This window comes from Diceros bicornis, chromosome 15 (genome assembly GCF_020826845.1).
Source record: "Diceros bicornis minor isolate mBicDic1 chromosome 15, mDicBic1.mat.cur, whole genome shotgun sequence".
In the NCBI taxonomy this organism is placed as follows: domain Eukaryota; kingdom Metazoa; phylum Chordata; class Mammalia; order Perissodactyla; family Rhinocerotidae; genus Diceros; species Diceros bicornis.
The window spans coordinates 5,021,699-5,046,034 of NC_080754.1; the positions used below are offsets into that span (position 1 = coordinate 5,021,699).

Consider the following 24,336-nt stretch of genomic DNA (forward strand, 5'->3'; position numbering starts at 1 on the left):
TGTCTTGCTGTTGGACCGAGCTTTTTAAGGCTAGGTTGAACCAGAACATACACCAGTGAGCTATTCGGTTTGTGGGGGGGGAGGAGGGGAGATGTTTAAGAGTTAAAAATTTTTTTATTTAAAATTTTGTTTCACTTGTATTGAGGTATAATTGACAAATAACATTGGAAGCTATTTAAAGTGCACATGGTGATGATTTGATATACATACACATTGTGAAAGGATTCTGCCCATCTAGTTAATTAACACATCCCACAACTTGCTTTTTATACCTAACATATCACAGACATCTTTCTGTCAGTACACGTGGCTTTACCTCATTCTATTTTAGCAGCAACGTGGTATTTCATCATACAGATGTACCATTCAATGATGGACAATTAGGTTGACTCCAATTTTTTTGCCCTTACAAGCCAAACAGTACATCAGTGAGCATCCTTGTATATATTCTTGCTCAACTGGGCAAATATCTCTGTAAGATAAAGAGAATGTTTCAAAGTGATGCATGTTTTAGATATTGGTGAGTATTTCCAAATTCTTGTCTAACAATGTTGCACCAGTTCACTTCCCATAGTGGCGTGTGAGAGCGCCCATTGCCATTCTGTGTCTCCGGACTGGCTACCTCCCTTCTAACAGAAAGAACCAGAATCAGAATTTTACAGGATGACTATCCTCAGACCTAGTCCATTTTTTGGGCCACAGCCCTGTTTCCAACTGCTTAATACTTTCTATTTCCATCAAACCTCTATCCCCGACAGAGCCTCCTCCTGAGGGCTCTGCTCCGGCTGCCCACCAACATCCCTCCCTCTCCTGTCTCTCGTCTCTGGACCACCACCCCTCCCTCTCCTGTCTCTCGTCTCTGGACCACCACCCCTCTCTCTCCTGTCTCTCGTCTCTGGACCACCATCCCTCCCTCTCCTGTCTCTTATCTCTGGACCACCACCTTCCCTCTCCTGTCTCTCGTCTTTCTCTTCCACAATCTTTCTCACTTTCACTACTTCCACCTCTATGGCTAATATCCCAGTTTAGGATCTTACTGCCTCCTGCCTGACCTCCCTGTCTCTGATCTCTTCCACCTTCCGCCCAATCTGAACTCAATTCCACATTCATCTTTGTAAAACTCTGCTTGGATCACATGGTCCTCTCTTGTTCGAGAACCTTCAATGTCTCTCCATTCCCTGCCAAATCCTGGCTAAGGTGTCCCTCCCATCACAGGCCTACTCTCCCACCCACCAACATCCTGGTGCTTCTCTGCATTTGATCATGTTGGTCCCTCTCTGAAGTTCTCCCCAAATCTCTGCCCACCTGAACACTATCTATCCAAGTGAGCCATACGGATATCTGGGGAAAGAGCTTCCCAGATGGAGGGAATGTTGGGGTGGAGATTACGTAAATTGTACAGACTATGTAAGACTACGTAAAGACTATGATTATGCAAAATTTAAGCATTATCATTATATATGAATACAGGTTTTGTCTCTGCCAACAGATTATCACCAAATGCTTTGTACAAATCAATAATTTTTAAAATAATGATGTTTTTATGGCAGGAAGAAATTCTTTTGCTTCAGGCTAAAAATGATGACACAAGAGGTTGCCTCTCCCAGGAAAGATTTCATTAAGCAGAAGCAGAAACAACCAATTGAGCAATTGCACCTCCTTGTAATAATTAAATAAGGACCCTGAAGTAATGTCCTTTTGTGTGTCTTCATTAATTTATTTTTTCTTTAATACAAACATGACAACCATTTCTACTTCTAAAGAAATGCTTCTTAAATCATGATAGATAACTATTTGCCTATTTGATGTAACTTGAATTCAGATTTCATATTTCTTCATTAATTCACAGGGTTGTTGGGAGGATTAAGCGAGTTAATAGAAGTGCTTAGAACAATGCTGGGCACATGGTAAATGCCCGTGAGTGTTGGCAGTGATAATGGTCGAGATACATCTACTTTCCATTCATTCATTCATTGGTTCATTCACACAGCCAAGTACAGCTATGTGTCAAGTACTGCCAGGCACTGGACATGTGAAGACATATTAAGCTCATGCCCAGGACCTCATGTTTAGCAGAGAAAAGAAATATATAAACACATAATTAAAATAAAGTGAGATAAATGCAATAATTGAGGTGTGTTTAAAGGGAAGTGGTAGCAAGAGGCAGAAATGAACCCTCTCTCTACTGGAGAGAGAGGGTTACAGAGAGAACGTTGCTCAAGCCAGGTGGCTAGGTGTAACTAGCTGAGGGAAGTTAAGCTGTAGCAAAGGAGAGGAAATAGCTTCAACAAAGACATGAGGCCACGGAGCGGCAGGCCACATCTGGGACCTGTAAACATAGGACGGCTGAAGTCTAGGTTATAAGGGAAGAAGGGAAAGTACCTGAGATTATGAGAGTATTGTAGTAGTAATAAGGAATTTGAACATTCTTTAGAGGGAACAGTGAGCAACTGAAGGATTTTAGGTAGACTTCCACTTTAGAAATGTGCAGCAAGAGGCACAAATTCAGATACCTCTGAGGACCAAGCAAGTAACAAATGTGTAAATTGGGCTGGTCTAAAGTGACGGGGAGTGCTGGAGGAGACACACTGAAAAGTGTATAAAGATGTTCAAGTGATTAAGAACAAGAAAATAAAAGTTGCTAAGTAAATCCCACCTGAGGGCTGCCGGTTTGAACCCCGAGTGTCGAGGCTGTGTCGACTGCTTGGGGAGGGGAGCGGAAGGAGGCGGAGACTGATTAAGGAATCCCTTCATGTAAGACATAACAAGGAGCAGAAGCGAGAGAAAAGATGCAGGTGTGGAGAAGAGAGACCCGACTTGAAAAATATTTAGGAAGAAAAAATTCATAGGCCCTGCTGACCAATAGGAAGGAAGAAGGAAAGAAGATAGAATAATCCCCAAGTTTCTGGCTTAGATGACTGGTTATAGGATAAAACCAGTCGCCTCTATAGAGAAAGCAGGGGCTGGGGAGCAGGCAGATATACCGAGTTTCAGAAACGGTGAGTTTGGGGTGTCTGTAGGCCATCCACGGGCGAGCTCCTAGGAGATGGCTAGATTTACGGATGCAAAGTGAGAAAGAAAGGCCAGGGTGGAAGTGCAGATACAAGAGTTTTCAGGTTATGGGTGGGAATTAAGAATAGAGCAGTAGTTGATATTGTCCGGGAGGAAAAGTATGAGCAAAATTATAGAGAAGAAATTCTTTATCTAAACTTTTTTAATGCCTTTGTATCTGTAGTCATTTTCATATTCATTACATCCTAAGAATTCTTTTTATTTATTTTTGTATTCTTCTTAAGTGAATTTGAAATGTAGAAATGACAGTGATAATCTGTACCACTTAGGGCCTTAGGGAAACCAGCCTCTAAATAACAAATTCACAGAAATTGTAACACCTATATTTCTTACACCTATTGTTAAAAGCATATATCATGTAATTCCATCCAATTAGCTTAGCTGGGTCCTTGCTAACTATTTTATATGGCAAGAAATATGTCTAAAAGGAAGGGTGAGGGGCTGGCCCAATGGCGCAAGCGGTTAGGTGCATGCGCTCCGCTGCGGCGGCCCAGGGTTCGCCGGTTCGGATCCCGGGCGCGCAGCGACGCACCACTTGGCAAGCCATGCTGTGGCAGCTTCCCATATAAAGTGGAGGAAGATGGGCACAGATGTTAGCCCAGGGCCAGTCTTCCTCAGCAAAAAATAAAAAGAGGAGGATTGGCAGATGTTAGCACAGGGCTGATCTTCCTCACAAAAAAAAAAAAAAAGGAAGGGTGAGTACAAGTGTATGAGGTGAGTGGACATAGATTATACACAAAGAATAGCACAGCCATCGTCTAAGGATACTGTTTACATATTGTGCGTCTGAGTGTGCGTGTGTGTGTGAACTCACAAAAGCAAGAAGTTTTTAAAACTGAGGCTAGTTCCAGCTAACACATTGTTTACTATCCCTGTTCCAACCAGCAGTGACTCAACTCTAATAAGAGCCTTTTGTCTGGAACATTTGGGAATGAATTTGGAATGAGGAAAGGGTGAAACAGGCTCCCACATTAAAGCACAAGGATCCCAAACCCAAGAATGGGTCACGCTCTACCCAGATGCTTACTTTGGGTCCATCTACACAACCCATTGGGAGTCAACTTCAGTTAGCAAAGACAATTACTGGAAGGATAATGGAGAAATATTAGAGTTTCCAGCTCTTTTTTTTATCACTGTTTGATCAACACTTTCAAATGGATTAAAAGCAGATGTTGAAATTGCTGCCAACTGTTCACTTGTCATCTGTGAATGGGAATTAACTTGGTTTTGTTCATCATTAAATTAAATGTTAGGCTTCAGTAGTTTAAAGAGTCTTGGAATGCAGGTCCTTATGGGACTTTAAAATTACAAATAACTGAAGTAATTTTGATAATTGTGAAAACATTTGTCCTTGTAAGATAACAAGGAAAATTCCTGGGAAAGTTTAGAATTCTGAAACTCCCACACAATATCTGAAGAAACAAAAATCAATATTTTGTTATTCAACAAGAACTTTTGGGCAACATCTAGACTTTCAGCCCTGCATTTTGTGCAGTGGGGGCTATAAAAGAACTTAAAAATGGTTGCCATTCTTGTAAAGAATACAAGATGCTCTATGCCTCACTGCACGGATGAGAGGACCTACTAATAGTCCTTCACAAGTTCAGAGGGGGCAGAGCTTGAGGAGACCTGAGAGGATACGGGCAGGGATCTCAGGGGCAAGTTTGATTGGACAATGAAGAATAAGCAGGATTTAATGTTACCTCAAGTGGCAGCCAACCTCCAAGATGGCCCTCAGTGATTCTTGCCTTTGGGTATTCAAGCCTTTTTGTAGTTCCCTCCCATGTTGAATACAGTTGACCTGTGTAACCAACAAGATATTGCAGACATGATAGAGTGTGACTTGTTGAGACTAGGTCATAAAAAATATTGTGGCTTCAGTCTTGGTCTCTCTTGAACTCCCTTGAGGGGAAGCCAGCCTCCACGTGAAGAGAACATTCAAGATGCCCATAGAAAGGCTCATTAGGAGAGGACGGTAGGCCTCCCGCCAACAGCCAACACCAACTTGTCAGGCATGTGAGTGAGCCTCCGTGGAAGAGGATCCTCCAGCCCCAGTGAGGCCTTCAGATGACTGCATGACTGCAACCCTGGCCAGTATCTTGACTGCAACCTCAGGATGCCCTGAGCCAGAACATCCACCTAAGCTGCTTCTAAATCCTGGCCCTCAGAAGTTGTGAGATAATAAGTGTTCATTGTTTTAAGACACTGAGTTTTGGGGTAACTTTTTATGTGGCAATAGGTTAATACATTTTATCAGGTCTTCGTCTTCACCTAAGAATGCATGAAAGTCAAGAAAAGATTGCTTGAATATGAATAAAAGATAAGAGCTATGATCATCTCTTTTTAAAGAAATGCTGTAATAATAATAGAGTGAAAAATGAAATAAACTCTACTACACTAACATAACAATTGGCCACACGATGAGTTCACAATCCCTACCTGCCCCCAATCCCAACCAGCCATTTCTCTATAGGTAAATGACTTCATGCATTCCAAAATACTTCAAAAAAAAACCCCCTAGTTCATTTAATAAATATTTATTGAGAACAGACCATGTGTCATTATATGACTTAAGTACATATAATACAATATAAATTACATAATTATATGGCACAGAACATGAAATAACAGATGAAAAATACTTTTGTTTTTTACAGTATCATTCAAAACCAAGAAATTTTAATTTTCCTTTATAAAAAATGCAATTTGGGGGCCGGCCCGGTGGCGCAAGCGGTTAAGTGCGCGCGCTCCGCTGCGGCGGCCCGGGGTTCGCTGGTTCGGATCCCGGGCGCGCACCGACGCACTGCTTGGTAAGCCATGCTGTGGCGGCGTCCCATATAAAGTGGAGGAGGATAGGCACAGATGTTAGCCCAGGGCCGTCTTCCTCAGCGAAAAAAAGAGGAGGATTGGCGGATGTTAGCTCAGGGCTGATCTCCTCACAAAAAAAAAAAAAAAAAAAATGCAATTTGATTTTATCCAAGGATAATAAGGAATAATGCCACGTCTTCCTATTTGGGTGGGAGAACACAATTAGCTGCAGAAATGCAGGCAGGTAACACACCCCATGTGGATGACTGGGTGTGCCTTTCTTGGAGACATATCTTGGCACGGCTGCATTGTGCACCGACCCTGATGCATCACCGTAGTGCAGTACCAGGTCTATGAAAAAAGATTCCAATTCCCTCTGCTCAAGAGGGATATAAAGAAACATAGAAGCAGAGAGAGCTCCTGGTATCATTGAAGAAACCTTCTTACAACTAACTAGGAGAAAAGAGTAATGAAAGAAAATACAGCCAGATGATTTCATAATAAAATCTTCTCTAGCTCTTGAAAAGTTGTGTTCTTTTAATCAGAGATCCGCTATTAGAATTTCAGAAATCCTATTTGCAATCCCATGCTTATATTTTCTTAAGCACATAACAATCCAGGTAAATGGCAAGACTTTGGGGGTTTTTTTACAGCACAAAAATACTCAGAAAGTTACACCCATAAAACTTTGCAGCCAGCTAGAAAATGTTCTGTGGGCAGAGTGTGGTCCTTGTCATCTCAGGAAGTGAGGCATGTTGGGGAAAATGCGGACAAACCAGATCCAGAGCAGGAGGAAGGGCTTAATGATCAGAAAACCCCTCAACCCGAGGATCTAACTCAGCAGCCTGGAGATCAACAAGCCAGTGTGGTGTGATCCTTTCAGAAGACGAGGCAAGGGGAGGGGAAAGCGTGGATGACCCTGATCAAGAGTGAGAGAAAGAAGAGAAAGAAGAGAAAGAAGAGAAAGGGCTTAAGGGCAGAAGACTCACCTACCGCTGAGATCTGTGGTAACTCAGTAGCCTGGGTACCAACAAGCCAAACCCAAGCAAACACCGTAGTGAGTGAACCAGTGGAACCTGTTCAAGAAAGAGGAACCAAAGGCATACCAAGTTTCAAGGACTTGACCTAACAAGCAGATTCCCCGAATTCCCACTGGAGGAAGAGGATGTCATCTTGCTGAATAGCATGACCTCAGAGTGAAGACTCAGTTAAACATAGAACAGGTTGATGAGAAAAGAACAGATGATATAAATACTCCAGAAAACATCATCACTAAACAGTTTCAGTTGAAATTTTGTCCCCACTAGGTTATATACCAATATCATATTGACCCTATCTAGGCCTGGCTACAATTTGTGGAGGCCTAGTGCAAAATGAAAACAAGGGGCCTCTTGTTCCAAAATTATTAAGAACTTCAAGATGGCAATAGCAGAGCACTAAAGCAAGTGCGGGGCCCTTCTGAGCAGGGGGTCTTGTGCTACTGCACAGGCTGCACGCCCATGAAGCTAACGCTGGCCCTACTGAAGAGAATGGAATCAGAAGTTTCGACTTCTACGGAATGAAGAACTACTTGAAAATGTCGTGATATATTTTTAATGGAATAATATTTTCATCACACAGCATATAAAGCAGTCACTGATTTAATTACACTCACAAGGAATTACAGTGGAAGATTAGAATCACCATAACCAATGAACAACTGCATGTCATGTCACCAACATAACAGTTTTTAAAACCATTTTAGAAAAGCTTCTGAAAACCCACTAACAACAACTGGAGGGACCCGGGGGAGGTTCTGAATATTAGGGTGGTAACTGGACCTCGATCCATGCCTTTCATTCTTGTTGACAGTTGTCATCTACACCCTCGTAAAACCCCATGTTAAAAGAAATCTTCCTCATAGAGGATTGAACATCACGCTGAGATCCCGGGCTGGGAAGAAGGTGTAATAACATGAGGCTTGTATTATCCCCCCTTTTGGGAAGAGAGTGAACATGTTTTTGGTTGTAAATGAAATAGCTGTACTATGCTTTGTGCTTATTTTAATCAAATAGTTTTAAAATTATGAAATATCTTAGAAACCAAAGTATATAGACTCTATAAAAAATCCTGAACACCTACGTAACCACTTTTCCGCTCTTCAGAAACAAAACGTTAGAAACATAATTGAAGCCATTTCCTCTCCTCCCACAAATGTAACTGTGAGAACAACAGAACTTTCGGCACATGACAGCTTTGTCCAAAGCCCTGCACTAAGAGACTGGACCAACTCCAGCATGGTTTCCTGCAGCATAAGCCGGTGTCCCTAGGATGACCCCAGCCCCCCACTGAACCCCAGCTCCCCACTAAAACGCCTGATGAGAGAGCTCAAGGCTGCCAGGAGGACTGACTGTTCCTAGCCAGCACCTGATGACAGGCTCCTGAGCTCTTCGTTGGAGCATTTACTAGACAGGGCTTACAACTGTCAATATGTATCTCTTCGAACTTAGAAGTGTCCTTCCCAAGGACCTGAGACCACTCTTTTGAAATGTACTCATCGGGAAGGACCGGGCCTCTGTCCCCCAGTCTCTGCGGGAGGACAGAATCCTAACTGTGAAAACTGCCAGCTTGCAGACACAGCTGCCCTGACCAACTCTTTGTAATGTTTCCCTTCCCCTACCAGCCCCGGCTCTGTCCCCTCCCTCACTCTAATCCATCACCTCCGCGCACATGGGAATGGAGCTCAGCTCTTTCCCTACTGTCGGGAGTTTCTGGACAAAATCTGTTTTCACTACTCCAATGTCTGGCTATGTTCATCTTTGAGAACTGCCATTCTGACTTTTCTATATATCATTCCCCTGCATTTTTTAAAAGCACATAGGCATCTATTCATAAACAATACATTGTCTTGCCTATTTTTAATGCCAAATATAAATGACACCATCCTTTATCTATCCTTCCGCAATGTTTCATTCATTTAACATCACATTTTTCAAATTTATCCTTATCGTCACACGCAGCTCTACTTCATCACTGATGGTTCCAGGCCTTGCCAAGCATTTCCCCAGGTGCGTCCTCCCGAGCCTGCGCCCAGCCCCCGGGCCCGGGAAGAGTCAAAGGGAGACGGGGCGGGCTTCGCGGGCGCGTGGGCCAACCTGGACGTGGGGAGAAGGGGAAGTAGGCCGGGAAGAGGAGAAACGGGCAGCCCTCCCTCTTGGAACTCGGAGAGTTCTGGAATTTAAATTTGGACTTGACCTTCCAGGTTGTCAGGAAGATACATTTATAAAGGTGGGAGTCTAGAACATCTTTCCTTTACCGTTTAGCATTAAAGAACTTTTGAGCATTCAAACATAAAGTACGTGGCCTCCCAAATAGAAGTGGGCGTGCCCGTCCTTACACCCACTCTTTCCCCCAGCCCAGTTGCTGAGGAGGAGGTGACTGACAGACTGCCACACCCCCTCCCCTCCTCTCTCCACTACTCGGGACTCAATCCCGACTTCGTTAAGCACGACCCGGAGACGGAACAAGGACGCTCGCCGGACGCCGGGACAAGGCGTCCTCTGGACGCGCTCCCTCACCAGGCTCCGCCCACTCCGCCTGGCGCGGCCCCGCGGCATCCTGGGACATGTAGTCTTGAGAGGGGCAGCGCCTCCACCAACTCTGCTTCCCCTGCTGTCTTCCGCCCTCGGACGCCGTGACAGAGCGTCGCTCGACTCCTCCGTGTTTCATTCCCTCTCCAAAAGCTCAGTCCCAGACTTCCGAGGGCCTTTTACGACATTGGGTGTTGGAGTCCATCTCGGCGCCGGGTCCACTTTTCGGCAAAGTGACGTGGACGTCAACAGCAATGGCGGAAGGAGAAGAGGTCCTGCGGCTGCCAGCGCCGGGCGGCGACAGCTGGTGAGGGAACGGCCGGGCTGGTTATCACTGCCCCTCTCCTCTCCCTGCCCACCGCCCCGGCCGTCCCTGAGGCACCGGCGGGCGCCGGCACGGCACGGGGAGACCCGTCCTCGACCAGGTCCAGCGCCCGGCCCCGCCCCCGCCGCCGGTGCCCTCGGCCAGCCCGGTCCTGCGGGGGGCCGCGGTCGAGTCGGAGGGACGGTGTCATCCAGGGGCCGGGCTTCACTTCGGTCTTCCCGCTTCGTCCGCCGGCGTCCAGAACGTGCTGGAGAGGGTGGCTTCGTGGCGAGTGTGGCCGGAGCCCTGGCGGGGCGTGAGGGTGGGCTGGCTGGGAAGGAAGTTTCGCGGAGGCAGGTGGGAGGCACCGGGATGCCTTTTGAAGGGGAGGTCTCTTGAAATGACGCGCCACCTTTGCCTGAGAGTTCAGAGGCTGAGAGAGACGCCCGGGGAGGACCCCCTCCCCCATGGTCGAGGTATTTCTTATCCTAGTTCTTGTTTCTCGTTTCGCGTCCCGACGGTTTCCACCGTTCTCCCACGAGTCGTCGTTTTCCTTGCTGCCGCTGTGTCCGCAGCTCGGTCCTCACAGTAATTGATGTGGGTGTGGTGTGCTGTGGGTGCTCCCCAGCCTTCGCTTGCTGACCTGGTTTACACTCGGGCTTGTGGGGAGGGCCGCCAATGATTTTTGGTAGACTTCAGTCACCCAGTGTCGTTAATCTGTGGGATAAGGCCCAGCCTTTTGAAATAGTTGATCTTCACAATACACTTAGGGCCAACGTCATTAAAAAAAAAAAAAAAGGAACCTTTAGAGGCTTGTCGAATTTTTACAGTTGATCTAAGGGCTTGACCACATGTATTAGTTTTAGATTTGCTTGTTCATCATATTATATGTGTACAGCTCACTGGCACTCTGTTTGCCTAAAAATGATAATGTTTGTAGACATGGACTTTAATCCCTGGGAAAGAAATGGAAATTGCTGAAAGGGATAGATAATACAGGAATTGAGAAATTCAGCGCTCAGCAGACGTAAGCATCACCCTAGTGCGTATACTCTCCACGGTGTAGGAGGAAAAATTATGGTGACCTGGATGTAGTTTCTTTCCTCAATTTGGTTGTATTGGAGTTGGGGAGCTGTGACGGGTACACTGAGTAACAAGGTTAAATTGATCCAGTTCTTTGGGACTGTGAATAAAAGTGTTATGAGAGTTCATGGGGGCAGAAACCACTCACTTGGAGTCACTGGGGAAAGCTTCGTGAAGCAGAGGTGTTGGAGTTAGGCCTTGAAGAATGAGTAAAGTTTAGACCAGCGTGTGAACCGCATATGTAATTTAAAATTTTCTGGTAGCCATTTAAAAAGAAACAAGTGAAATTAATTTTAATTATCTATTTCATTTAATCGAATATATCCAAAATATTATTTCAACATTTAGTCATTATTTTAAAAATCAGGTAATTTTACATCTTTTTTGTACTAAGCCTTCAAAATCCAATGTGTCTTTTACATTTACGCTAGGTCTCAATTCGGTCTAGCAGCATTTCAGATGTTAAATAGCCGCACACAGGGCTAGTGGCTAACAGTGGATAGTGCGGTCAGATGAACCGATGGGAAGGGCTTCTGAATGGAGTAACAGCATGAGCAAGGACACAGGCAAGAAAATTAATGATGTGTTTGGAGAGTAGTGACTAGAACTTCATGAAGTTTGCTGTTTTGGAGGAGTGAATCGTTGTATCATAAACTGGCTGTAATCAGCTGATTGAAGGCCACCAGGGGACATGTTTCTAGAGTTAAGGTGTCTTTGAGGAATTCTTAGGTTAGGAGGATTGTGAGCATGCGTCTGTTTCCAGGGCCAAGGAACATGGAGTGAATGGTTGCTCGAGGTGGCATTTGTTCTCTTCCAGGCTTGCTGTCTCTTTGGCGTGGCTTTGTGTTTTTGCTTTTTTTATTTTCATGAATGAAGGAAACCTGAGGTGTTCTGTGGTTTCTACTCTCCCTCCATTCCCTGTTAATCTTTCTCCTTTTTCTCTACTCGCTCCACTCACTGGTCCCCTTGAAGTGAGTTCGAATAGTCAGAAAAGATGTTCGCATTTGGAGCCATGGGTTCAGTAAAGCCTCTGCTCTTAGAGTGCTTGGTGAATGGGTTGTTATGGAATGGGGAGGCTTTACTCTTTTTTTAAAAAAATGCTGTCACATTTTTACTGTAACTTTTTCAGTTGGAAATTTTTCTGAAATGTTTATACATCTCATTGCCTAACCTAAACTCATCTTAGTGACTTAGGGTTATTCAGTTTACAAATGTAAGTGTATGAGACTAAAACTAGGTCCCTGTCCTCCAGGAATTTGTGGACTACTTAGAGGAGGCACATTTAAAATTTTTTTTTCCCCCCAAGGCCCCAGTAGATAGTTGTATGTCATAGCTGCACATCCTTATAGTTAGTGTATGTGGGACGTGGCCTCAGCATGGCTGGACAAGCGGTGCATCGGTGCGCGCCTGGGATCTGAACCCGGGCCACCAGCAGCGGAGCGCGCGCACTTAACCGTTAAGCCAGGGGGCCGGCCCAAGAGGAGGCACATTTAAGGACATCAATTACTGTTATACTTCTGGAATACAGTGAGACCTCTAGGGCCTATCTGGGCGGATAGGGTAGATTGTTGCTGTGTTAAATGGCCCCATGCCGCCATCCCTTTTTGAGATTGCTTTTTATTAGTTTTTCCCATTTTCTTTCTTTCTTGGTAGTGGTATCCCGCAGTTTGTTCCTAATCTGTGAAAGTAGGTAGCTGAACTTGTTAAAATTGTGTATATACTTGTAAAAAGGCTCAGGATGGGGCTTGAAGATCTTACAAGTACAAGATGTCACTTTTACTTATTTACTGGTTTTCAGTTATGTTCTGGATCAGTGCTTCTCAAAATTTAAATGTGCAGTGGGATTACCTGGAAGTCCTGTGAAAATGCAGATTCTGATTCAGTAGATGTGCTTGGGATTCTGTATTTCTGACTGACTGATGAGCTCCTGCGTGATGGCGTTTCTGCCAGTTCATGGCCCACACTGTAGTTAGCAAGGTTCTAGATGATGTGTCTCTCAGAATGAGCTGCTCAGAGGAATTTATCTGTATATGTTATGTAATATAGGTTATATTGTATCACCTGACTTGTCTATATTATAACTTATCTGGTTACATGGTTTAGCTCTTTAGATAGGGAACTTCTTCTCAAGGGCAGTAACTGATAGCAGGTGGCTCAGTAGATGTTGATTGTCTGAATGTGCGTGAACGAGTACAGACTTCTGTAAAATCATGTGCAATAACATGCCAGGCTGTCATTTCATGCAAATTTTTTGACTCCAGTGCTTTTGTGAGCTGTGTAATTGTCTATTGGTATAATGCTCACTTTTTACGGAAAGCCAGGGTTATCAGAAACTGCCTCAGCTCTCAAACTTTATGAAACTGCAGCCATGTCAGCTCAGAGGGTGTGGGGAAATCCTTGTAAAAATGTTTACAGTTAGTTTGAAATGATTTAAATTAAATTTAAAAATTAGTATAAGCTACAGGTTTTTAAAATCAAACAAATGTGAAATTATTACAGTTAAAAGACTGGTAATTACTCTTCCTCATATTGAAGGAACCAGCTTTGGATTTGAACATAAGTTCTCATTTTCTGAGGCTTTTTTCCTGAAATAATTCCTAAAGATCCAAAGTCATGATTAAAAAAAATTTTTTTGGTATAAACATTAATTGTACAACAACTGTTGGTATTCTGATTTTGTTTAGTTTAAAATTTTTGTATAATATTCACTTTAAGGTCAGGATTTTAATTTATTGCTAAACTCTTCTTAAACTATCGCTGAACTTTTCTTAAAATTGTAAAAGTATCAGTTCCATAAAGAAGCTTCTATTGTTGTTAATTTGAGATGTGAATAGGAATTGTTTTGAGAGTAATAGGGTCTCGTTTCAGTTTTGCGCACTTTGTAAATAGTGTTCTCAGTGCTTCCTATTTCATCAGCATTGAAATAAGAGGAGAGATTTAAAATGTCACCTGAGTAGGTGATTGCAGTTTCAGACATGATATAATCAATAAAGAAATACATTTAATATGAAAGCGAATGGGGCCGGCTCCGTGGCTTAGCGGTTAAGTGCGCTCGCTCCGCTGCTGGCGGCCCGGGTTTGGATCCCGGGCGCCCACCGACGCACTGGTTCTCTGGCCATGATGAGGCCACGTCCCATATACAGCAACTAGAAGGATGTGCAGCTATGACATACAACTATCTACTGGGGCTTTGGGGAAAAAAATAAATAAAAATTATAAATTATAAAAATAATAATAATATGAAAGAGAATGGAGGAATTTAAGAACAATATTGACAGCTTGGTGTTCCAGAAAGACTAGGTATTACCTTAGGAAAAATGAAGAGAAGATGAATCTTACTGTCCTGAATTAGTGGTTTTTAAGTGATAACTATTGATTTTGTAAACTAGACGTATAGGGGAGACAAAGATCAGAAATTAAGAAGACTTGTCTTGTTTATACTATTTACGTTAATGTTTTTATTATAATTCAGATTTTCCTGTTTTTAGAGGTGATTCCTAAACAATAATTCACTTCTAGGATTTTGTGTCTGTTTTAATATCCATAGGTAAGAGTTAGTGATTGGTCTTTGCATGCTAAAGAAATGTATTCAGTTAACTTTTTCCCGTGTATTTGTCCTCACTGCAGAGAGTACAGGTGCGTTCCTTATCTAAGTACAGTGAGGCAGTTCAGGTCATTCTGGAGTGCCCCACTAAGTGTCCTGCAGTACACAGCCAACTTATGAGTAGGTGTCTTCTGAACAGAGTTGATAAGATATACTTGGCAAATTATTTCTGCTGCTCATGCTGAAATGTGGATTCCAGTTGGTATAAACCAAAGACAGTGCCCTCCCTCGTGTGTCAAAAAGCAAAAGAGAGTTTAGCAAAGCACTCATAATTCATTCAGCAAACATTAACTAAATACTGGTTATATTCAAGCTGCTATGTAGTGCTTCAGAAAAACATTGAAACATTTAACACCAGAGCTGTGCATTGTTCTGCCTTGCTTGGACACTTCAATTTTTCATCATTTTAGCCCTAGGAATAACATGTACAGAAATCTTCTGAAGGTATCTAAATACTGGTGTTTTTGGAACTTACATGCTGTAGCAGAGTAGAGTAGGATTATACAGCTTGAAAAGGGGCAGTGGTTGAAGTGACTTATTTAGGTATTGAGAATTACAAATGGAAAACAAATCAGTCCCTTCTGTTAGGCTCATGAGAGCAAATTGTTTCCTGTGGAAGTGCCGGAGCAGGAAGTCAAGGACCAATGAAAAGAAAACCCATTTCCTGACATTGTGTTTGTTTTTAAGGGTCTGTCTTTACCTTTTGACCTGAGCTGAGAAAATGATGACTAACTAAATCATTTGTTTCCAGTCTTCTTCCTTTTTCTTGAAAGTTAAAGGAGTTTTTTCTCATTTCATAGTTTGGTGGAGACGCTGTAGTGTGTGCTTTTCTTTGAAGCAGCTGTTACATGAAACTAATTGCTCTGGTAGTATTTAATAATTTCAGCAGGAAGATATAAGATATGTACATCTCATTTGGCTTTTACCACAGGTGTGTGGAAAAGGGAAGTTGTTTTTATTTTTTTGTGTGTGAGGAGATCAGCCTTGTGCTAACATCTGCCAATCCTCCTCTTTTTGCTGAGGAAGACTGGCCCTGGGCTAACATCTGTGCCCATCTTCCTCCACTTTATATGGGACGCCGCCACAGCATGGCTTACCAAGCAGTGTGTTGGTGCATGCCCGGCTTGCCAAGCAGTGCATCCGTGCACGCCTGGTTCGCCAAGCAGTGCGTTGGTGCGCGCCCGGGATCCAAACCGGCAAGCCCCGGGCTGCCGCAGCAGAGTGCGCACACTTAACTGCTTACGCCCCTGGAAAAGGGAAGTTGTGACTTACTGTTGTTGCCTTGTTAGAGATGACAGGACAGGCTTAGGTGGTCAGACGACAAACCCACTTAGTGGAAGGAACTTAAAGTCATGTCTCTCTAAGCCCTGTGCGCTTTCTAAAGTTGATTGCATATACATTATATATTTCACATGGACTTTAACAGACACCTAGGGAAAGCCCAGTTAAAAATATGCTAATCCTATACTCAATCAACCATTTGAAAGACGCAGTATTCAGAGAGGTGCGTTGTTGAACATATGTATGTATTTGTTATCTGTGGCACCTATAAGGCTGTAAGAATATGCGTAAGCTGTGTACCACATTGTGTCTCTTGCAGTTCATGATTGATATGGTGGGATATGATACAGAGTGTTATATACCATAGCTTTATACCTCTTTGGTTTTCATAATGTATTCTCATATCCCTTGCCAAAAATCATTAGTTTTTTTTTTGTGTGTGTGAGAAAGATTAGCCCTGAGCTAACATCTGTTGCGAATCCTCCTCTTTTTGCTGAGGAAGATCGGCCCTGGGCTAACATCCGTGCCCATCTTCCTCTAATATATTAGTTTTTTGATCTTAAGATATTATGGTTACATATATCATCTAGAATATATGTATGTAATATATGTTATGTAACAATGTATTTACATAATAAATTATATATTAAATATATGTAAATATATAATATAATTATACTATATGTATCTATATTGTATAAAATAGAATTGTAATTTATTTTGATTTATTTACAGTCTGAGAATACAACAGCAATATTTAATTAGAACATCTAAGCAGTTACACAGTTTTGATAATTTTATCATCTCCGTGATTTTTCTGTTGTTTTTAGTCAATGAGGTTGGAGAAATAAGAAACTTGCTTTTAAAATAACTCCTCGTAGGGCCGGCCCCGTGGCTTAGCGGTTAAGTGCGCGCGCTACTGCTTTGGTGAAGAAAAAAAACAACAGTGCATTTCTTTGTGCATTAAAAGTGCTGGAAAGTCACGTCATATGTATAGAAAAGAACAGTGTGTTAGGGACTTTTTATTTTGAGAAAGCATGGAAGAGGAAAGGATTTAGAGCACTTTCTCAAGTTAACTTCTCATTAGTAGAGAAGATATTCTTCCATTTTGTAAGCAAAGTCTTACAGCAAATGCATTGCAACATCACACATACAGTAAAGTTATGAGGAGCTTTTTGTTTTGCTTGTTTGTGTTTTTGCTTAGGCAAAAATTCCTGAGTTTTTTCTTAGCAGAGGAAGGGGCACCATTAGTACCATTGGTGCAATTTGATCTACATGGATTATGGATCAAAAATAAGTCTGTGAAGATTTAAAGCATCTGTTCTGTTTGTAGTTAATTTTAGTACTTTACAGAGCAGCATTCTGTGATCTCTGTCTCCCTTGCCTGTTGCACAGTGCTGAAATACTGTAGCTATCAAGTTTGTTTGGCTTCTCAAGCCAAGAGGACTAATTTAGCACCTTCTTTACTTGGCACAAGATCCTGGCTAAACACAAATTCGGGAGAGCGTTACATTATTTGATAAGGAACTCTCCCAAAGCTGCTTTTGTGGATCTGATCCTGATACAGAGTTTCACTAATATTTTCAAGCTAGTGAATGGGGTGTTTTTTCCCTTGGCATTCAAACATGCAACTTGTTAAGATGCTGTAGCAGGTGTGTCTGATTCTGACGAAAATCCAGATAACTTCAAGATTTCACAGTTATCAAATTGTGCTCTCACAGGCTATAAAGTGTCATGGTCATTTCTGAATGTGCCATCATAGCATTTGTTGTTAGAAAGTTGTGATGGTTTGAGATTGGTATTTAAAAGTAAGTTGCACAGTACATGTTATGGTCATTGAACTCCATCCATATCCACTGTACAAGTGAATATGTAACACAGTTGTCCTATTTCCATTTCTGCCAAATGTCACACAATATTCAGCAACTACTTAAGGGGTTTTGGTGTGGTAGTAATTTGTAACTAGCATGCTAACAAAAGTAACAAAGTAAGTTCAGACAAAGCTTTGGTGCTGATGTCTCATGACCTGGGGTATTAAGAAATAACCAGAAATGAGGTGGCACAAAGTAACTCATGAAACCACCTCTCAACATGTGCAACTTGCCACTGGTACTCCCTGTTACACAATTTGCTGGTGCTTACAACTAGTTAGCCAGTCATTTTTGAGTTTTAAATCATTGATCAGAGGCTTGTGCCTGGGTATAGTATATATACATGGGCAAGCTGGCCTGTCTTGGTTTAATCTGTGCTCATGGTGGTTTCCATTCTGAACAAATCTCGATGGACTGCACCTCAGAAAGAGCCACTCCCACCTCTGTTCAGTGAGTTTTAGATAATATGACTTGGGCTAAAGCCTTAGGATAGCCAGCTAGAGTATAAGCTACACAAGGGCGTGGCCTTGTTTGCTCACTGCTGGATCTCCAGTGCCTCACCCAGTGGCTAGCTTGTAGTGGGTGTTCAATACGTATTTATTGAAGATTTGAATAGAAGAATACTTTTGTCAGAGAAGGAAAGAATTCATAGCATGGGTAGAGAGAGGTATAGAAGAATTACTGGAAACTGAAGGAGAGTATTCTAAGGAGAGAGTCTGACTTTGCAGAGTATGTAAGGAAGATGAGGACTGAGAAAGGCGACTGATGCCTTCTTGGAGCAGTTTTAGTAGAGCGACGGAGAGTTTGGGTGAATGAGGAGAGAGGAAGTGGGAATGAGGGGAGACTAGTTTTCAGGGAGTTGAGCTGTAAGGGGAAGGAGAGAGATGACTTTTTGAAAGGGAGTAGATCATGTGCAGGACCTTTTGAATAAGCAAATGTGGAAATATTTGAGGAAAGGAGAATAATAACCATGGCTATATTGTTCTTTGTATTTTTGAATGCTAGAAAAACCTTCAGTGATGATTTCTGAGTCCATTTTATCTCTCGGCTCTATTTAATACTGCTAGCCGACTCAGAGGTTTGAACAGTATCCTATGCAGCAGAAATAACATGTTTAAGATGTTTACATAGCAGCCTTTGGGCTTTTATTGATTTCTCCAGTAATGGAGCTTTTGTTTTCTTATTTAAATCAAACAATAATATATCTTCGACCCTGACCACTTTAAGACACAAAATTAATTTGAAAAAATTTGGTGATTGGGATTTCTCTGTAGTTTCTCTGTACTCTGCATTTAAGTTTAGGTGATTACATATATTCTAGGTCATAAGTGGTCTTTTTGAGCTACTATAATCTGACTTTTTTTTTATAATTACAAAAAAGTATTCAATTTTAAGAATTTTGAAAACCAGTGAAGTTGACTTAGCTTACTTAATAGACTGAGAGGCTTCATGAATTAAAAAAATTTTTTTCCAATCTAGAAAACATCCTATCTTAAGTGTTTTGGAAATTTATCTCTATATGCTCAGGTGACAGAGTGCTGTTCTGAAATTGAATAGGCTATGGGAAATCATACAGGCCATCTAATAAGTTGCTGGGAATGATTGCTAATTGCTTAATTCTAGGACTGTTTCATTATTTCATTGTGAATACTTTCTGTTTTTTAAAGAAACATTTATTGAGTGCTTATTTTGTCCTTAAACATTTATTCTTGACTAAATGAAGAGTGACTTAGTATTCCTAAACTCATGTTTTCTCTTGTCCTCTAGTTTTAGTTTTTCTACATTTCACTGTTGTCTCATTTGTCTCTCAGGATTTGTGTCACGTGTCCCAAAATGGTTCATGTGAACAGCAGCTCACTCTTGTCTTTTGGAAAACAGTGAAGACTTCAGTGCCTCTGGAGTCTTGTATGGAGACTGTCCTGAAAGAGAAAGTGGGAAAGGACAGATTCTGGCAAGCTGTAGGCATTAAGGTGGAGTGGAGAGAGGAGGGGGAGGGAGGTTGTGGTAGAACAGAAGATGATTCAGATGCTGTGTGAATACTCTCCACCTCTTTTGATTAGGTGCTGTGTGGTGCTTGCCCCATTCTATGAGTGAAGAAACTGGGTTTGTATCCTGGATCATATACAGCTGTTAAGTGTGTAGAGTCTGATGTCATGCTTTCTGATTTGAAATTTTATGCAATTTTCTCTATAGCACGTTGCCACTAAGCCTTTATGTACTTAGTTCTTGGTGCTTTTGCTGTTGAGCTGCCATGGCAACTATTTAGAAGTCTGTTCCTTTCCCACAATGGTAGTCAACAGGTACTTCTGTCAACTTGAGGAATTAAAGAGGCAAGGCAAGCTCCTATCCCCTTAACAACCTGAGGTGGGACCTGGCCCCTTCATAGGGATACACTCCCTTGACTGAAATGGAAAATGGGGGTTTGACACAGTAGCTTCCTCTTCAAGCCCTAAATTAAAGAGTCCTTAAACTTTTTCTGGTGAAGAGTTACTTTTTTTGTAACATTTTTATTGAGATATAATTTGTGTATCATAAAATTCACCCATTTAAAGTGTACAGTTCAGTGATTTTAGTATATTCACAGAGTTAAGCAATCATCACCATGATCTAAGTTTAGAATATTTTCATCACCCCAAAAAGAAACCCCATACCCATTAGCAGTCACTCTCATTCCCCTGTCACCCCAGGCCCCTGGCAACCACTCATCTACTTTTTGTCTCTATACATTTGCCTATTTTGGATATTTCATTTGAATGGAATCATATAATATGTGGTGTTTGTGTCTGATTTCTTTCACTTAGCATAATGTTTTCAAGGTTCATTCATGTATTGCATGTATCAGCACTTCATTCCTTTTTATTGCTGAGTAATAGTCCAGTGTATGAATGTGTCCCATTTTATTTATCTATTCATCAGGTGATGGACATGTGGATTGTTTCCACTTTTTGGCTGTTATGAATAATACTGTTATAAACAGTCATGTACAGGTGTTTGTTTTTTTTTTTTTTGTGAGGAAGACTGGCTGTGAGCTAACATCTGTTGCCAATCTTCCTCTTTTTGCTTGAGGAAGATTGTCCCTGAGCTAACATCTGTGCCAATCTTCCTCTATTTTATATGTGGGATGCTGCCACAGCATGGCATGATGAGCAGTTTGTAGGTCTGAGCTCAGGATTTGAACCTGTGAATCCCAAGCTGCCAAAATGGAGTGTGCAAACTTAACTACTACACCACTGGGCTGGCCCTTGTCATTGCCTTTTTTAATGTGGTAAAATATACATAGCATAAAATTTACCATTTTAACACGTACAATTCAGTGACGTTAAGTACATTCGCAATGTTGTACAACCATCACCACTATCTGTTTCAAGAATTTTTCATCATCCCAAACAGAAACTCTGTATCTAATAAACAATAACTCCCCACTTCCCCCTACTCCAGCCCCTGGTAACCTCTACTCTACTTTCCATCTCTGTAAATTTGCCCATTTTAGGTACCTTTAGCTACCGTATAAGTGGAATCATATAATATTTGTCCTTTTGTGACTGGTTTATTTCACTTAGCATTTGTCTTTAGAATTCATCCATGTTGTAGCATGTGTCAGAATTTCCTTCCTTTTTAAGTCTGATTAATATTCCATTGTATGTATATACCACATTTTGTTTATCCCTTCATCCATCAATGGACATTTGGGTTGTTTCTAGTTTTTGGCTGTTGTTAATAATGCTGCTATGATCATGGATGAACAAATATCTGTTTGAGTCCCTGTTTTCAGTTCTTTTGGGTGTATACCCAGAAGTGGAATTGCTAGATTATATGGTAATTCTATGTTTAACTTTTTAAGGAACTGCCTAACTTTTCCACAATGGCTGCACTGTTTTACATTCCTACCAGCCATGCACAAGGATTCTAATTTCTCCACATCCTTGCCCTTTTTTTTGATACTGGCCGTCCACCTTTGGCTGTTGTAAATAGTGCTGTTGTGAACATGGGTGTACAACTGTCTGTTCGAGTTCCTGCTTCCACTTCCTTTGAGTATATACCCAGAAGTGGAATTGCTGGATCATGTGGTAATTCTATTTTTTAATTTTTTGAGGAATAGCCATACTGTTTTCCATGGTGGCTACACCATTTCCATTCACAAAAACAGTGCATAGGGATCCAGTTTCTCCACATTGTTGCCAACACTCATTTTCTGTTTTTTGGATAATAGCCATCCTAATGAGTGTGAAGTTTTAATAGACTTGATTTTTAAATTCTTCTAGACCTTCTTAGGATGGATAAATAATTAATAAACAGAATATATATACATCATACACTTAACCAGTTAAACTATCAATATTTATGTTCAAAATTGAGTCATAATAGCCAAAAAGTTGAAACAATTCAATGTCCATTAATTGATGAATGGATAAATAAAATATAGTATATACATACAATGGAATATTATTTGGTGAAAAAAAGCATTTACTGATACATGCTACAATATAGATAGACCTTGAAAATGTTATGCTAAGTGAAAGAAACAAGACACAAAGACCACATTATGATTCCATATGTAAAATGTCCAGGGCCGCCCCGTGGCTTAGCGGTTAAGTGCGCGCTCCGCTGCTGGCGGCCCGGGTTGGGATCCCGGGCGCGCACTGACGCACCGCTTCTCCAGCCATGCTGAGGCCGCGTCCCACATACAGCAACTAGAAGGATGTGCAGCTATGACATACGGCTGTCTACTGGGGCTTTGGGGGGAAAATAAATAAATAAATAAAATTAAAATGTCCAGAATAGGTAAATGTGTAGAAACAGAAAGTAAATCATTGGTTACCAGGGGCTGGGAGCAGGGTGGAGAGGAATGGAGGATGGCTGATAGTGGATAAGAGGTTTAAGGGCAGAAAAAAATTTGGGAGATGAACTGAGTCTTGTTTTCATCTCTTATTTGGAGTGTATACAATTGAAGTTTTCATAAATTTTGGAATTATAGGGAAAAGAAGTTTTTAGAACGTGGTTAGGGGAAAACAGAATTTAGAAAAAAGTGTAAGATATGGTTATTTTTTCCTAGTGGCAGATTTTCTGTAACTTTTTAAGTTTTGGGATCACAACATATATAATCTAGTTGCTTTTTTTTTTTTATATAATTTTATTTATTTATTTATTTTCCCCCCAAAGCCCCAGTAGATAGTTGTATGTCATAGCTGCACATCCTTCTAGTTGCTGTATGTGGGACACGGCCTCAGCATGGCCGGAGAAGCGGTGCGTCGGTGCGCGCCCGGGATCCGAACCCGGGCCGCCAGCAGCGGAGCGCACGCCCTTAACCGCTAAGCCACAGGGCCGGCCCTCTAGTTGCTTTTAAAAATTATAATTTTGAATATGATTCAATGTATGGCTTATTCAGAAAATAATTACAGCATTTCAAATTGAATTTATTAATCCTAGAACCGTTTAGAAATGCATATTTACTTTGGTAGTGCTTGCAAATTCATGTCCGTCCCACCCCCCACCCCCAACCTTAACTTGCATTGTGCAATGCTCCATAGAAGTTACTCACCATTGGTTGAAGAAGAAAAATCTAATTCAATTGCTGGCTTAAATATATTAAACTTATAAATTTAGGCACTTTTTTTGCCTTGCTGTAATTCTAAAGCACCTTGGGTTACAATGCTTAGATTAGGTGATTTTGCCACAAAACGTCAGCTGAGGGGAAATTCTGCTATGTTTTATTTAGGTTTTGAAAATATGTCATTGATAGATCATCAGCGGTAACCGATGTATATATTATACTAATGTATGTTATAGTTTCAATGTTGCAGAGTCAAGAAGAGATGCATTTCTGCTTCTTTCCAACCCCAAAGCTTTGGATCTGCTCTGTCCTGAACCTTCTGAGCAAAGGAGACAGTTACTTATTTTTCATACTTACTGGGATAAGTGAACAAAGCCTATATACTTTTCTATTTTAAGACCTGTCTAAATGTCCAGTACATTTCTACCAACCTTTAGCTTGTAAGGTCAGTAAGAAGCTGCCATAATCAAAGAAGACTTACAAAAACCACAACCCACGCAATCATACCCCACCAGACATGCGTTTTACTTTTGAATGTTAGATAGTGCTTGTTCAAAAGTAGAAAGAAACTTGGTTTAGGGGAAGGAAAATTCTACCTGAGAGCTAAATGCCATAGAGTTCCTATCTCTTGATGGAATTTGATCCTTTTATAAATTATTTAACCTCACTATTTTCAGCTCTTTCACGACTTTTACAAGCACATTTGAAATGTCGAAGGGCTAACTGAACCTTTGAACACTTTGTTCAGAAGATAACGTTCTTTTTAATTATTTAGTTTGTGAGAAGTGCCTTTTATTATGTAAGGTGGAGCATTTTCTTGCTCGTGGTTGTACTGCTGGCGACCAAGTGTGTGGTTCCCTGGGGGCAGCATCAAAGAATCCAGCAGCAGCTGTGTCAACAGTGATGTGCTTATACGTTATTATGATTCGAAAAGTACATTGAGGATTGGGCGTTTTGCTCCAAAATACTAACTTTGTTGTCTGGAATAGTAAGGGGTTTGGCAAAGTTACTTCAAAAAGAAACCAAGAACTTTTGCACTGAAAAATGGAAAAATTCTAGTTCTTCGTTTATTTGGTAAAAGAATTTTATCTCATTAAATGATGTTTTCAGTTCATTTACACATTTAATCATTAAAAAATATGGTATTTATTCATCAAAGATTCCATTAAATTTTCTTTGTTTCATAGTTACAA

At 41.4% G+C, this 24,336-nt stretch overlaps 1 protein-coding gene across 3 annotated transcripts in view; it reads left to right on the forward strand.

The window, feature by feature from the left end:
- Nucleotides 1–9,499: 9,499 nt before the first annotated feature.
- Nucleotides 9,500–24,336, forward strand: part of TBC1D23 (TBC1 domain family member 23) — a 54,518-nt gene continuing 39,681 nt past the window's right edge. For 2 of the 3 annotated variants that reach the window (XM_058555682.1, XM_058555683.1), the window contains exon 1: nt 17,987–18,042. In XM_058555682.1, coding sequence (XP_058411665.1) covers nt 18,002–18,042 — 41 coding nt within the window. In that variant the 5' untranslated portion in view covers nt 17,987–18,001. Of the gene's footprint in view, nt 9,757–17,986; nt 18,043–24,336 lie in introns of those variants that run through there. The other variant, XM_058555684.1, reaches the window with a different exon arrangement.